The sequence below is a fragment of the Megalobrama amblycephala genome, linkage group LG22 (genome assembly GCF_018812025.1).
Source record: "Megalobrama amblycephala isolate DHTTF-2021 linkage group LG22, ASM1881202v1, whole genome shotgun sequence".
Lineage (NCBI taxonomy): Eukaryota > Metazoa > Chordata > Actinopteri > Cypriniformes > Xenocyprididae > Megalobrama > Megalobrama amblycephala.
Window position 1 is genome coordinate 3,769,811 of NC_063065.1, and position 15,268 is coordinate 3,785,078.

A 15,268-nucleotide genomic window follows, 5' to 3' on the forward strand; every position below is an offset into this window, starting at 1 on the left:
TACAGAAAAAAATACGTACAGATTACACATGCTTATATATACACTACCGCTCAAAAGTTTGGGATCGGTAAGATTTTTAATGTTTTTAAAAGAAGTTTCGTCTGCTCATCAAGGGTGCATTTATTTAATTAAAAATACAGTAATATTGTGAAATATTATTACAATTTAAAATGACTGTTTTCTATTTGAAAATATTTTAAAATGTAATTTCATTCCTGTGATCAAAGCTGAATTTTCAGCATCATTACTCCAGTCTTCAGTGTCACATGATCCTTCAGAAATCATTCTAATATGATGATTTGCTGCTCAAGAAACATTTATTGTTTACAATTGTACAAAATATTTGTGTACAATATTTTTTTTCAGAATTCTTTGATGAATAGAAAGTTCAGAAGAACAGTGTTTATTTTAAATCTAATCTTTGTAACATTATAAATGTCTTTACTGTCACTTTTGATTGATTTAATGCATCCTTGCTGAATAAAAGTTTTCAAAAAAATAAAAATAAAAATTCTTACTGACCCCAAACTTTTGAACGGTAGTGTAAAATGATACAAAAGCTTTGTATTTTAGATAAATGCTGTTCTTTTGAACTTTCTATTCATCAAAGAATCCTGAAAAAAAAAAGTACACAACTGTTTTCAACATTGATAATAATAACAAATATTTCTTGAGGAACTAATCATCATATTAGAATGATTTCTGAAGGATCATGTGACACGGTAATGATGCTGAAAATTCAGCTTTGCCAACACCAGAATAAATTACTTTGTAAAATATATTCAAATAGAAAACAGTTATTTTAAATTGTAATAATTTTTCACAATATTACTGATTTTACTGTATTTTTAAATAAATAAATTAAGCCTTGGTGTATATATATATATATATATATATATTAAATATATGTATATATATGTATATATTAGTATATATGCATATATTAAAGTTAAATGGTATGGAGCCCCACACATGATATACAGACAAAAATAACAAAATAAGAATTTGTTGTCTCATTTTAGTAAATTGGGCCATGTTGAACTAAATTGTTTGATTTAACTTTATCAATGAAACAAATTATTATGTTGTGCACATGATTTACTTAAAACAAGGGAACAAATTAGTAAAACGAATTAGCAAAAAGTCATGGGAACTTAGTATAAATTTGTGGCTCAAGATATACATATTTTCTTCCCTGCACATAATGCACATAAAATTCATAAAATTAAAATATAATTTGTTATTATCATCAATATTGTTATTAAAAAATGTGTGTGCACCATGAACATTTTTTTTTTTAAATTTGTGTTGAATAATACTGTAAGTAGACCAAGAAAAAATAACAGGTCCCATGCTATAATTTTCATATACATTAAATGTATGTATAGGAGCAGCAAATCAGCATATTAGAATGATTGACACTGATCATGTGACACTAAAGACTGGAGTAATGATGCTGAAAATTCAGCTTTGAATCACAGGAATAAATTACATTTGAATATATAGGCACATAGAACGTTTTTTAAAATTGTAATAATATTTCTGTTTTTACTGATAAAAAAAATGTAGTGAACATTAATAGACAATGCAAAATAGTGTTTAATATTTTGCTAAACAAATAAATAAAACTGCTGTCTGTGTATTACAGGCACTGACAGAATCAGAGGGACGTGTGCGTGTGGAAAACAGGAAAGATCTAAGCAGTTTAGTCATTGAAGGAGCAGAGCGAGAAGATGAATCGAACTACACCATCACTGTCACCAACCCAGCAGGCGAGGACAAAGCCAACCTCTTCATCAAAATCGTAGGTGCGTTTCCAGCACTGCCTCTTTCTCCCTGCAGATGGCACTGTGGTTATGACCAGAACTGAAGCAAATTTCAAGTAGTTCAACATCTACTAGCTACAAACACTACACAGCCTCTAATGATGCACTTTTAGGGTCTAAATAAAAAATGTATGCATTTATCCAAAGCATCTTACTTTGTGTTCAAGGTAAGCGTCTTGTCAGTTCATGCATTCCCTGAGAATCAAACCCATGCCGTTGTAGATGTTCCTAAAGTCTCTCCGCTTTTGCAGATGTTCCTGATCCTCCTGAAAATGTGAAGTGTACTGGAGTAGGAGAAGACTGTGCCACTATTATCTGGGAGCCTCCAAAGTATGATGGAGGAGCACCTTTAAAGGGTAACACACACTGTTACAGGAAATTCAGCCCTACCTATTTAGATACCAAGACATTATGGCCACATTCACACAGCAGCAGAATACATTTGTCAGTCCTGTATTTAAATACAGTTACATTCAAACGCAGTTCATTTATTTACGGGAATGACAACTGCATTATATAACCAAACTCACACCTGTAAGTAAATGTGTTGTCCATCCCAAAAACAGCCTATTTAACTCACTTGCAAGAAGTCACAACAGGAAGCCTGTTCTGTTTTCCTATAGGCTATCTGATGGAGAGGAAGAAGAAAGGATCTTCTAGATGGACGAAACTTAACTTTGACGTTTATGAGAAAACAACATACGAGGCCAAGCGCATGATTGAAGGCATTCTGTACGAGATGAGAGTTTTCGCGGTCAATGGAATCGGAATGTCGGCTCCCAGTCTCAACTCCAAACCATTCATGCCAATCGGTGAGAACGTTTTGCTATTTTCTTGTTGTGTAATTTTGACGTCTTCTGTTTTAACTCTTGTTTTTCCTTTCTCTTTCTCTCAGCCCCCACCAGTGAGCCCACAAAGCTGACCGTTGAGGACGTCACGGATACTACGTGCTCACTGAAGTGGTTGGCTCCGGAGAAGATCGGAGCTGGAGGGCTGGATGGGTACCTCATAGAATACTGCAAGGAAGGAGGTGAGTCATCTTTTTCCAGACCTAAACTAACTCTACACAGGGCTAGTGGAAGCATAGTGGAACCAAGTTCACTACTGTGCACTCGGGCAAGGTTTCTACAAGAATATTATCACACTATACATGGATAAATAGATACTGTAACACCTAATAATATATATTTGCAAGGTCATTTGCAAGGGGGAAAAAAAAATATATATATATATATATATATATATATATATAATTTTTTTTTTTTTTTTTTTCCTTGCAAATATATATTATTAGGTCATTTGCAAGGCAACATTTCCCATTTTGTTTAATTTAATTTAAAAGTACTAAAATAACTAAAACTATATAGACATATTTTAAACAAAAACAAGTAAAAATGACAAAATATTTAACTTTTTCAGCTATTTTGTAGTATTTTCAGCTATTTTGTATAATATGAAGTACTAAAATAACTAAAACTAAAATGCATCAAATATATATGTGTGTGTGTGTGTGTGTATATATATATATATATATATATATATATATATATATATATATATACACACTACCGTTCAAAAGTTTGGGCTCAGTAAGATTTTTTAATGTTTTAAAAGAAGTATCTTCTGCTCACCAAGCCTGCATTTATTTGATTAAAAATACAAACAAAAACAGTAATATTGTGAAATATTATTCCAATTTAAAACAGCTGTTTTCTATGTCAATATACTAAAATGTAATTTATTCCTGTGATCAAAGCTGAACTTTCAGCATCATTACTCCAGTCTTCAGTGTCACATGATCCTTCAGAAATCATTCTAATATGCTGATTTGCTGCTCAAGAAACATTCATTATTATTATCAATCTTGAAAACAGTTGTGTAAAATTTTTTTTTCAAAATTCTTCGATGAATAGAAAGTTCAAAAGAACAGCATTTATTTAAAATAGAATATTTTCTAACAATATAATTGTCTTTACTGTAACTTTTGATTAGTTTAACTCATCCTTGATGAATAAAAGTATTGATTAATTTTATTTCTATCCCCAAAAATAAAATAAAAATTCTTACTGACCCCAAACTTTTGAACGGTAGTGTATAATGCTACAGAAGCTTTAGATTTCAGACAAATGCTGTTCTTTGGAACTTTCTATTCATCATAGCATCATGAAATAAAAATGTAAATAACTGTTTTCAACATTGATAATAATCATAAATGTTTCTTGAACAGCAAATCATCATATTAGATTGATTTCTGAGGGATCATGTGACACTGAAGACTGGAGTAATGATGCTGAAAATTCAGCTTTGATCACAGGAATAAATTACACTTTACTGTATATTGGACTGTTGGATATTGGATTTGGATATTGTACTGTATATTGGATAGAAAACAGCTGTTTTAAATTGGAATAATATTTCACAATATTACTGTTTATGTTTGTATTTTTAATCAAATAAATGCAGGCTTGGTGAGCAGAAGATACTTCTTTTAAAACATTAAAAAGACAAAATTACTAAAAATGTAACTAAATTAAAATAAAAAAAAAATCAATAAAAACTATAATAGTATTTCAATTATATTAAAACGAGACTGTTTTGAGTACGTCTTGATATTTATGCTCTAAAATGGTTCAAAGTGTACAATCTGGTTTAAATTTTAATCATAGGAATCATCATTTTTATCTTCTTGCCATTGTTTGCAAGATTCAAAATGCAATTGCAAGATTTAAAATGTTTAATTGCGTAAGTATAACAATAAAAATCTATTGTTTTTCACTTCATTAATACTGTATTAAATATACCATAATTTTCATATAATATATAACTACGTAAAAGGATCTAGTAATAAGCAGCAATATTTACCTGTGTATATTTTAACTAAAACACTAAAATGCCACAGAAGTCCTTCTGAGTGATAATGTGAACAAATCATTGAATCATTCAGTGTCATTGAATCAGATTCTTGCTTAGTGCTTAATTTTCTTTTGCATGCAAAATCATTGCAAATATATGGTGAATATTCAATATATCATCCAGCCCAGTCATATGTCCCAATAAATTAATGATAAAATGTATTTATTTTAACAATAAAATATTTCAACTTTTTTCAAAATGTTTTTTAGTTTAGTTCTCATTTTACAATTATTTTAATTTGACATTTACATGATTTAATTATTGTTAATTCAGTTTTGTGTGTAAATATAAATAATTAAAAAAAATATTAATTTACTTTAATTTTACATTTAGCATTTAATTATTATTAATAATCCTTTTTTTTCCCTTCATTGTCTCTCTGTGTCAGAAACGGAGTGGCATCCTGCTAACACGGATCTCGTTGGGCGTCAGAGTTTCACGGTGAAAAACCTTCCCACTGGAGAGAAGGTGAATTTCCGTGTGGTTGCGGTAAACATTGCAGGCCAGAGCCCTCCTGCATTGCTCGAGCAACCAGTCACTGTCAGAGAGATTATGGGTAAGGACAAAGTAAGATTCATGAAACATGAGGTGTGTCTCTAGTCTGTTCCTTCACCGTGATGTTCTCCACTCGCTTCAGAGCATCCTAAGATCCGTCTGCCTCGTGAACTCAGAACCAAATACATCAAGAGAGTCGGAGAGAAAGTCAACCTTGTCATCCCCTTCCAGGTGCGCATGTTATAAAACAAATGAACTAAATCCATGTCGTTTCACAAATTAACAAGCATGCGTGTGTTTTTAGGGCAAACCTCGTCCTGTCGTTACATGGCTGAAGGACGGGCAGCCAGTGGATGAAAAGAAAGTGGGTATCAGGAACTCAAACGTCGACTCCATCCTTTTCATTCGTTCTGCTGAGAGAGATCACACTGGAAAATACACACTCGTCTTGAAAATTGAAAATATGGAGGATTCAGCCACCATAGAAATCCGAATTGTAGGTAAGACAAAAAAAAAAAACTTACTTATGAATATCATTAATACTAATGGTCGACCAATGATGATTTTTCAGAGTTTGATACCGATACTGATGTATAAAAAGCACGGTGGTGAAATAATAGACATATAATGCAATTTAATAATAACAAATAACAAATAAAGTTATTTTTTAACTACCCCTTTAAAATAAAATATTAACTTGCCCCTGAGATTTTAATAACAGATTTTTTACGTGTTCACGGTTCTCTAATTTCAGTCACATGACATGCAGGTAATCAAATAAATATATTTATTTTGAATGGTTTTATTTTAAAATGATTGATTTTAATTTGACATTTTAATTATTTAATTATCATTAAGTGATATATCGTAAAACAATTATATTTAATATTTGGATTTATTTATTAGTAATTTAATTATTAAATAATTAATATATATTTTTAATTTATTAGTTATGTGAATATAAATGATTTTAAAGTTATGTATTTATTTTTCTTTGACATTTTATAATTGAATTAATAAAAATGTAATTATTTATGTAAATATAATTTTTTTTATTATATATTTATTTTAATTTTACATTTTTGATTTATTTTTTATCATTTTATAATTTAATTACTATATTGTAATTATTTATGTAAAAATAAATAATTTAAAAAAAAATTTCTAATCATTTTCCATTTAATTAATTAAATTATTTATGTAAATAAAATCATTCTAAAATTATTTAATTTTACATTTTATTACTTATTTATTTATGATCAATTATAAACTCCCAAACCCTCTCCATTTCCCTCACGAACCCCGATTTGGGAAATTCTGTGTTAAACTGACAGCCCTAAAATCTCTCTCTGTCTCATCACTCACACACGGAGCGCTGATTTTTTTACTCCAGGGACACTCCTCAACTTTAGTCCCTGACACTCCAACTCTTTTCCCAGATAAACCCGGCCCTCCGACTCAGGTGCATGTGACAGATGTCTGGGGTTTCAATGCGGCGCTGGAGTGGAAACCACCCAAAGATGACGGCAACTGTGATATCGCTGGGTACACGATCCAGAAAGCAGACAAGAAAACCAAGGTGAGAGATCTGGCTTCCATTTATCCACCAAAACACTCATTAAAGGTATCGTTCATCCAAAAATGAACATTCTGTCATCATGTCTTTCCAAACCTTCATTTGGGTCAAGTCATTGGCTACTGTTATGGTGATACATGAGGGCGAAGAAATGATGGCAGAACTTTTATTTTTGGCTGAACGACTCCCTTTATCGATCAATCCATCATTCGTAATCCTCTTCTCACCCTGCAGGAGTGGTTTACGGTGTACGAGCACAATCGCCGCACCAACTGCACCGTCTCTGACCTCGTCATCGGGAACGAGTACTTGTTCCGCGTCTACAGCGAGAACCTCTGCGGTCTCAGTGAAGATCCCTGTATGAGCAAGAACACCGCTGTCATTGCCAAGACTGGTCAGTGTGGGGAACGGAGTAAATGTCAGGAAAATTTCGCAATAAAGATGAAGCTTAGTTATTTGACTTAAAAATCCAGATTTACTGGGCTTGTTTGTAGGGCTGCACATTTTTTGTGATTATATATCAATATAATAATAATAAAAAATAAAGCTATTTTATATGATTAAATCATTTATTATTATTATTATTATCACAATTAAATAAAAATATAAAAATAAAAACAAAATAAGAAATATTACTCTTCATTGAAAAATAAAAAAATGAAGTATTTAAGAAAAATAATTAATTTTACATTACAACTAAAATTTCAATACAAATATTTATGGGTGTCTGACTTTCTTGATGTGTGCCGTGCTTCAAATTTAAATCACAGTCTTTGTGATGTGAAAATAGACCTTTATCACAGCGGAACTGATTACCGGAAGTATCGATTCTTCCGGTTATGTATATTTTCAGTGTGCTGTAATCACCTAGTTGAATAAACGCCTCTTAAAATGAGCATCCGCAGGATGATTTCAAAATCCAGACGTTTTCTATTAGAGAGAGGAGAAGAGATATTCTGATTATTAATGTGTACAGAACTCAATGGAAATTGTAGCTTTAATCAACATGACGCCGATCTGAGAAAGCCGTGCCTTGTAAACGTACGGGATTGTTTCACCACACAATGTCAGAGCTCGTCTAAATAGTGACCGAAAGCGATGCTGCAGTGTGTGAGACCTGACGAACAGGATCAGAATCAACATATTAATTGATTTGTATTAAATATTTTAGTCATTATTCTGTGTCATTTTTCTTTGACACTCATTTCACTGTAATTCACACATTTATGCCAAAATTCTTAATTATTATTCATAGTTGTGACGCTGTTAACGCGTCATCTATTTTATGAAAATTAATGGTTTTACTACAAATAAAACCAAAAAAACATGGTTACTGTAGTTAACCATATTTTAACCATGGTATTTGTAGTAAAACTGTGGTAATACAAATGGTAATCAATCCGTGAAAAAAACATGCACCGTCCTTTACTATTATAAAACCATTATTAATTTTCATAAGGGTGTTGAGGAGTCGTGTGACGTGTGAGGAGTCGCCTGTCAATGGCTTCATACCCGCGTTACCCTCGGTTTCCGGTTTTATTTTGTAGAAACCATGGAAACACCAAAGACCCTTTAATATTTACATGTTTTAATAGACAAGGGAACAACTGTTTGGTTACATTTATAGACAGAAAAACTAATTATTGCTATATAGCTCAACACATTTATTCTTATTGTTTAAATCTAATTTTCTTGATTTTTTGTGAGTACCATGCTTTACCATGCCTCAGAGAAAAACACTATTTTGTCAAGTAGCTAACATAGCATAATCAGATGCAGCTTTATTTTTAATAACAGTAATACAGCATTTTCTCCATCATACAATACGTTTTAAAATGAATTTCATGCCATTTATCAACACAAGCCATCCAGCATTTAATATGATATTGTAAAATCGATCTATCTTACTGCAGTGTGTAACAGTGTCTCACAGCAGCCGCCGAGCGAACGCACAGAGTAACGTTATAACATTTTCAACACACTCAAATGTATCTAATATGATAAACAGAGCTGCGTTACCTCATACTCATGACCGGAAAAGCGGAAGCGGCGCCGGCGACTGTGTCATAATAAAAATCCCGCTGCTCGTGAGGCGTGTGTTGATCAGTCGCTCCAGCTCCTCGTTCAGCTCCACAACATTCGCTCCTGCTCTGCTTCATAGTACAATAACGTTAATAATCGCATCCATGAACATGATTTGTTCCCGAGTCCTATCCCAATTCTTTTCCACGACCGTTGAGGTGAAGACCACATGTCCCAAGATTCCGCGCTTAAACTTGGCATCATCAAGCTACGCCTTTGTTTTGAATAGGCCTCTAGCGACCTCTAGCGGCAGAAAATATTACATAGTGCATCTTTAATGAGAAGATGAGCACTGGACTGTGACAAGTTATTTGGGAAATAAATGTATTTATAATTCAGAATTCACATTTGGAAGGGAACATTTCAGCAGGTTGAAGATATGAGAAAAAAGTTTGGAAATGCGTAGGCCTACTACACGCAAGCGTCCACGTATTTTAAAAGAAGGACCTTCATCCCACCATATCAGTCTCTCCCACGTTTTCCTCAATTCTTGTTGTGTCGGGAAATCATGACATCTAAGGGAAGAATTAGAAGCCACCTGGTTGCTGCAGTAATGTTGCATTGCGATGGGACCAGAAGTAGCGATATAGGAAGTGTGATAAAGCTCTATTGTGATTTCAGTTTTATTTCCACTAATCGTGCAGCCCTATAACTAATACAGTAATATATTCAAACAAACATCAGGATTGTGTTTATTATGTGTAATTTTAGTGCACTGAGAGATTTTGTGGAGTTTATAGATTTTGATGTCAATTTTCTCAATGTCACACTGTCAGATTTGGCATGTAAACGTCCTCCTTACAAGGAAAAGGATATGACGTCTCCTCCCAAGTTCACCGCACCCCTCGTCAATAGATCTGTAACTATAGGCTACAGCACCGCCATCAGTTGCGCAGTCAGGGGCTTCCCTAAGGTAAGACACAATGCTTATCAATAACATACATGCTGTCAACATTCTCCAGCGCTTCCCACAGGTTTGAAATATACTTGCGGTGGTAGCCGGCTGGAAAATCCTCCTATTAGCCATGGCACAAAAATGGTCTACTACATGTGACAAACAACAAATAATGTGTGGTTTTTAAAGGTGCCATAGAACACATTTTCACAAGATGTAATATAAGTCTAAGGTGTCCCCTGAATGTGTCTGTGAAGTTTCAGCTCAAAATACCCCATAGATTAATTTTTTAACTGCCTATTTTGGGGCATAATTAAAAATGCGCCGATTCAGGCTGCTGCCCCTTTAAATCCTCGCGCTCCCCGCCCCCGAGCTCTCGACTGCCTTAAACAGCATAAACAAAGTTCACACAGCTAATAATGTGTGGTTTTTAACAATATTTATATTTACTGAAATTAATTTTAATTATATAGCCTACTACTATTACATTTAACTAAATACTAATATTATGCATTATAATGCATTGTAAATTATGCAAAATTACAGCATTTAAATGGTAGAGTTCTCCTTGCTTTGTCATATAGTGTCTCTCTCAGTGAATGGGACACTAGTAAAATGTAAATATTAAATAATATGTGTCAAATAATGTTCTTTTCTTCCTGTGAGCATCCCATCCAGAGACTACAATAGTTTACTATGAATTAAATGGAAATCAATTTAAATTTGGTATTTATTGTATAACCAAAATACCCAGAAGAAAAAGAAACTCAGCGTGTGACTTAATTATAAACAAGCCCGAAATACACCAGGACTCTTATTTTGAAATGCCTATACTATTGCGGGCTGATATGGATGAAAGAGATAAAATATGCATTCTTACAATCGTCTAAAACATATTATATAAAGGCCATAAAGTAGATATTGTCAGAATTTATCAGCTCGAGTTTATTAGCAATTGCTTGGCATAAATGTGCGCTATTTATTGACCGAGAAGCAGTCTGAAGCGCTGTTGCGCAAGCAGACATTGCAACAAGCAGCACTCTTTTTTAAATTAAATATTCGCCTTTTGAAGTTTTTTTTTTTTTACCAAAATGTATTACTTTTTTGAACACCCCACAACATTAATGACATATTTAACTTTCAGAAAAACATATTTTCCCATCTCAGGCATCAAATCCCTATTATTATTGGTCATTATTTTAAGTTATGGAGACTATGGCAGCTATCTGAATATTATTATAAAATGTATTTGTGATAAAATCAACATTCTCCTATTAATCAGATGCCCCTCACACTAATTCAGTAATTGCAAATATAAAAGTTACATAGAATCTCACACTTTCGCTATACTAAAGCCTGAAATGGGCAGTTTTTGTGACAGCAACCTCATCATTTTTTATAAAAGGCTTAACTTTTGCTCTGAACATTTCAGACAGAATTCAACTAACTTTAAATTACTTTTTCATAAACTTAACAAAAAAATAAAAAATAATAAAAATGTAGGTGTGATGGGGTTGTGATTTTTGGCCCAGATTGCTATAAATCTAGTGAGTAAATGGAGAAGATCAGCGCCTACTTCTACATCATTGCCTCTTTAGCCCCTCCCACCAATTTGCATATGTCATGTAGCATAGGCGTAATTTGCGGTTGGGACGTGTCGCCGTCGCTTTTTGCCTCGGTCCACCACTTTTTGAAACACGTCTCAACATGGATGAGTCTAATACAAAAGAAACATCCTAGTTGATCAGCAATTAGTTAGTTTGAGTTAAATAGAAGGGTGATCTGGCACTGGGATGTGTTGTTTTTGCTGTTACCAGTGGTGCAACAGTGTTCTCTATGACGTCATGAGATGTATTTAGTTAATAAATAAATATTAAACTTCAATTCTGAGCAGAGTAATTGTATATATTACAGCTTGACCTCTTTGTGTTTCTGTCCAGCCCAAGATTATCTGGATGAAGAACAAGATGATAATAGGTGACGATCCAAAGTTCCTGATGCAGAATAACCAGGGAGTTTTGACACTCAACATCCGCAAACCCAGCACCTTTGATAGTGGAAACTACTCTTGCAAGGCTGTGAATGCGCTCGGAGAAGATGTGGTGGAGTGCAAACTGGAGGTGGTCAGAGGTAATAAAAACAAATAAACATACTAAATAATGCCTTAATAAAAATATAAAAGGTTTATGGGTGGGGTTAGGTGCTAGAAAATATTATTAGCTCAGTATAAAACCCATATAATTCAATGAAAAGTCCCCAGCATGATAAACAGGCCTGTGATTGTTTTAAAAGCAGTACCTCAGTATTTCACTAGAGGGCGCATGTAGTATGGGCAGCCTTCAATGCTTCCTTAATTAAACTGCTGTGTCATGTTTTCTGACATGCTTGTGTCACCAGTTAAACACTATTACTGGGAAAACTCTGTAAAACATCAGAATATGTCATCAGACAACATTCAGCTGGAAAGTTACATGACACAGACAAAGAATATGAACAAACAACGAAGCTACGCAAGCTAACGTTTCTCAGGCAATTCAGATTTCAAGTCGTTGCTGGAGGATGATGAATACATTTAAGGTGATTTAATGCATATGTGTCATACTGACTGCACACAGGATTCAAACAAGCTGCAGGAAACAACTGGATGCTTTATGGATTTCCTCCTGCGCAACATGTTACAGAAAGATAATTAAAGCGGGAAAGTCATACTTAATTTCACATGTCTCTTTTTAGTAATGCCACTGGCTGGCATAATGTGGAACATTCAAAACAGCACATTATCATAGTGCAACATTTGAATTCAGTATGCAGAACACATAAACAAGGTATTATCCACATTTCCTGCTCATTCCGTCCACTAATCATCACAATTAGATATTCAGAGGCCACTAACTTACTCATATTTTCCACAATATTATAGATCCGTTAAGTAGTTTATAATATAAATAGTTTACCCAAATAAAAAAAGGGCCATTAATGGCATTAATTAGATCAATTAAAATACATTAATTTACCTGCTTTATGGCCAAGACGTGTATTAAAATGTGATGGGAAAATGAGAATTTTGTCACTTGGTGTTAATTGGAATGTTTTTTGTTTTGTTTTTTGACAGATATTGCTGAGGTCCAGGTCATATTAGTTCTCCAAAATAAAAGGAAAATATGTATTAAAAAAATACAAAAATATATGACAATTAAAAAAAATTAAGTTTAAATGTATGAAAAAATAAAAAAATAAAAAATTGAATTTAAATATATTCAATATTCAAATTCTCATTACTGTAATGCAAAAAAACATTACATTTTTATTCTAATTAGCCTATAAAATCATCATATCCAGACACATTTGTTTTCTTAAAATCAGCATAAATTAAATTCAGTGTAACAGATGATGTATACAACTGTTTTTAATGCTTTTGTCTATATATATATAATAAATAAAATTATATATTATTATATATAATTTATATATTATTATTATATATATATATATTATATAAAATTATTATATAAAATTATATATATTTTATATATATATATATATATATATATATATATATATATATATATATATATATATTATATATGCATATGTATAAATAATTACAAAAAATATAAAAAGTTTTTTATATAAAATAAATTACAAAAAATTATATATATAGATTTTAATGTTTTTGTTGCAAGTTTTTGGGTGACGGCATATCATATGTCATATCTTCTCACACAAATACTCTTTCTCTCTCTTTCTCTCTCTCTCAGCCACACCGACAGAGAAGAGGGACTAGGATGAACGGAAGCAGCGTCAACAGCAGAGATGAAATGGATTGGAAATGACATCAACTGAGTATGATCGGCTCCAAACTTCTGTTTTAAAGTCATTCGTGTTTGCCAGGCTCCCCGTGTGAATGGAATGACTAACGGCGGCTCACGTGTTCTTAAACTCTCGCTCTGGTTTTGTAGCTATAAAGGCTTTGAATAAACGCTCGGTTGACCGCATTAAGCCCCAGTGAGAAGTATTTTTATCAAAACTATAGCAACCGGTGACGTTGTGCAATTATGCATGTTCAAAAACAATGGCTTTAATAGGGACTGAAAACACAGAACCTTCCTTTCAACATGTATCCCCTTGAATGATTTTAGGTTAAAACAGGTGACCGATTAGCCTGGTCTTGCAGATCTAAGTTATTATTGATTATAGCATACATAATGCTGTCTGAAATGAATTACATCTAATGGAATCGTGTTTTCATTTTGCTACAATATCTGCACTCAAAACTGCTCTGTAACTTGTATCTGCATTTGTTGTGTTGCAGAAGAGAAAATAAACTGTTTTATGACACCTGCACCATCACCGATTTCACAACACGTCTGCAGAGTAAGATCAAGCACACACCCAAACAACATAAAGTACATATTATGCACAAATTTTCAAATATTGTGGAAAATATGAGCAAGCTTTAAAAATATGTGCATAATATGTACTTATTTTCCACAATATTATAGATCCATTCATCAGTTTATAATATAAATAGTTTACCCAAATTACAAAAAAGGCCATTAATGGCACTGAATATATAAATTACAAAACATTAATTGACATGTTTTGATGGCCAAGACAATGTGTTAAAATGCAAACAGGATTTTAACACCCAGTATTGATTGGGATGTTTTCTTTTTAACAAATAATGTTGATGAAGTCTTAATGTTTTTGTGTGTGTATATATATATATATATATATATATATATATATATATATATTACAGAAAATATAGTTATTTATATAAAATTAATTACAAAAATTGTGTAACATTTATATTTACATATATATATATATATATATATATTGATGTATATGTATAATTACAAGAAATATAAATATATATATATATATATAACAGTTTTTAATGTTTTATATATATATATATATATATATATATATATATATATATATATTTCAACTATTAATTGTAATCAAATATTGACAAAAAAAATCATAATGCAAACAAAACATTGTCATTTTAGTTTGACTTGGGCAATTTACTGTATTAATTTGCATAAATCATTGCATGCAGTTGTGCTCAGCCACTTGGTGCTGCTGAGGCAATGCTGTAAGACCCGTCACCATAGTTTCTACAGGTTTCCATGGCAACTGAGCCACTATATATCTGCCGAGATGGAGGGGAGAACAGCGGAGGAGAGGAGGGGAGCAGAGAGGTGAGCTTTGGAAAGCAAAGGGGAGGGGAAAGCCAATGAGGGGAGCGGAGGGGAGAGTCAGACAGCAGGGAAAAGGAGGAAAAAAAACACTGGCATGTCTTCAGAGACAATAAATACATGCATGTTAGAAAGAGAGAGAGAGAGCGGGCTATTTTCAGCCCGTGGTTGTCATGGAAACAGAGGCCTCGCTACTGATGCAGACGTTCAGTGCTCACAGATGCTCGGCACTTGAATCTGATTAACAACAACTGGCGATAACTATCCGATA

At 32.7% G+C, this 15,268-nt stretch overlaps 1 protein-coding gene across 2 annotated transcripts in view; it reads left to right on the forward strand.

Annotated features, from left to right (window-relative positions):
• The window catches only part of mybpc2b (myosin binding protein Cb), a 34,744-nt gene extending 20,613 nt beyond the window's left edge, over positions 1 to 14,131 (forward strand). For both annotated transcript variants that reach the window (XM_048173802.1, XM_048173801.1), the window contains 12 exons: positions 1,649 to 1,808; positions 2,078 to 2,182; positions 2,450 to 2,638; positions 2,722 to 2,856; positions 5,128 to 5,295; positions 5,377 to 5,465; positions 5,539 to 5,734; positions 6,674 to 6,813; positions 7,045 to 7,204; positions 9,669 to 9,805; positions 11,728 to 11,917; positions 13,546 to 14,131. In XM_048173802.1, coding sequence (XP_048029759.1) covers positions 1,649 to 1,808; positions 2,078 to 2,182; positions 2,450 to 2,638; positions 2,722 to 2,856; positions 5,128 to 5,295; positions 5,377 to 5,465; positions 5,539 to 5,734; positions 6,674 to 6,813; positions 7,045 to 7,204; positions 9,669 to 9,805; positions 11,728 to 11,917; positions 13,546 to 13,571 — 1,695 coding nt within the window. In that variant the 3' untranslated portion in view covers positions 13,572 to 14,131. The remainder of the gene's footprint in view (positions 1 to 1,648; positions 1,809 to 2,077; positions 2,183 to 2,449; positions 2,639 to 2,721; positions 2,857 to 5,127; positions 5,296 to 5,376; positions 5,466 to 5,538; positions 5,735 to 6,673; positions 6,814 to 7,044; positions 7,205 to 9,668; positions 9,806 to 11,727; positions 11,918 to 13,545) is intronic.
• The last annotated feature ends 1,137 nt before the right edge of the window (positions 14,132 to 15,268 follow it).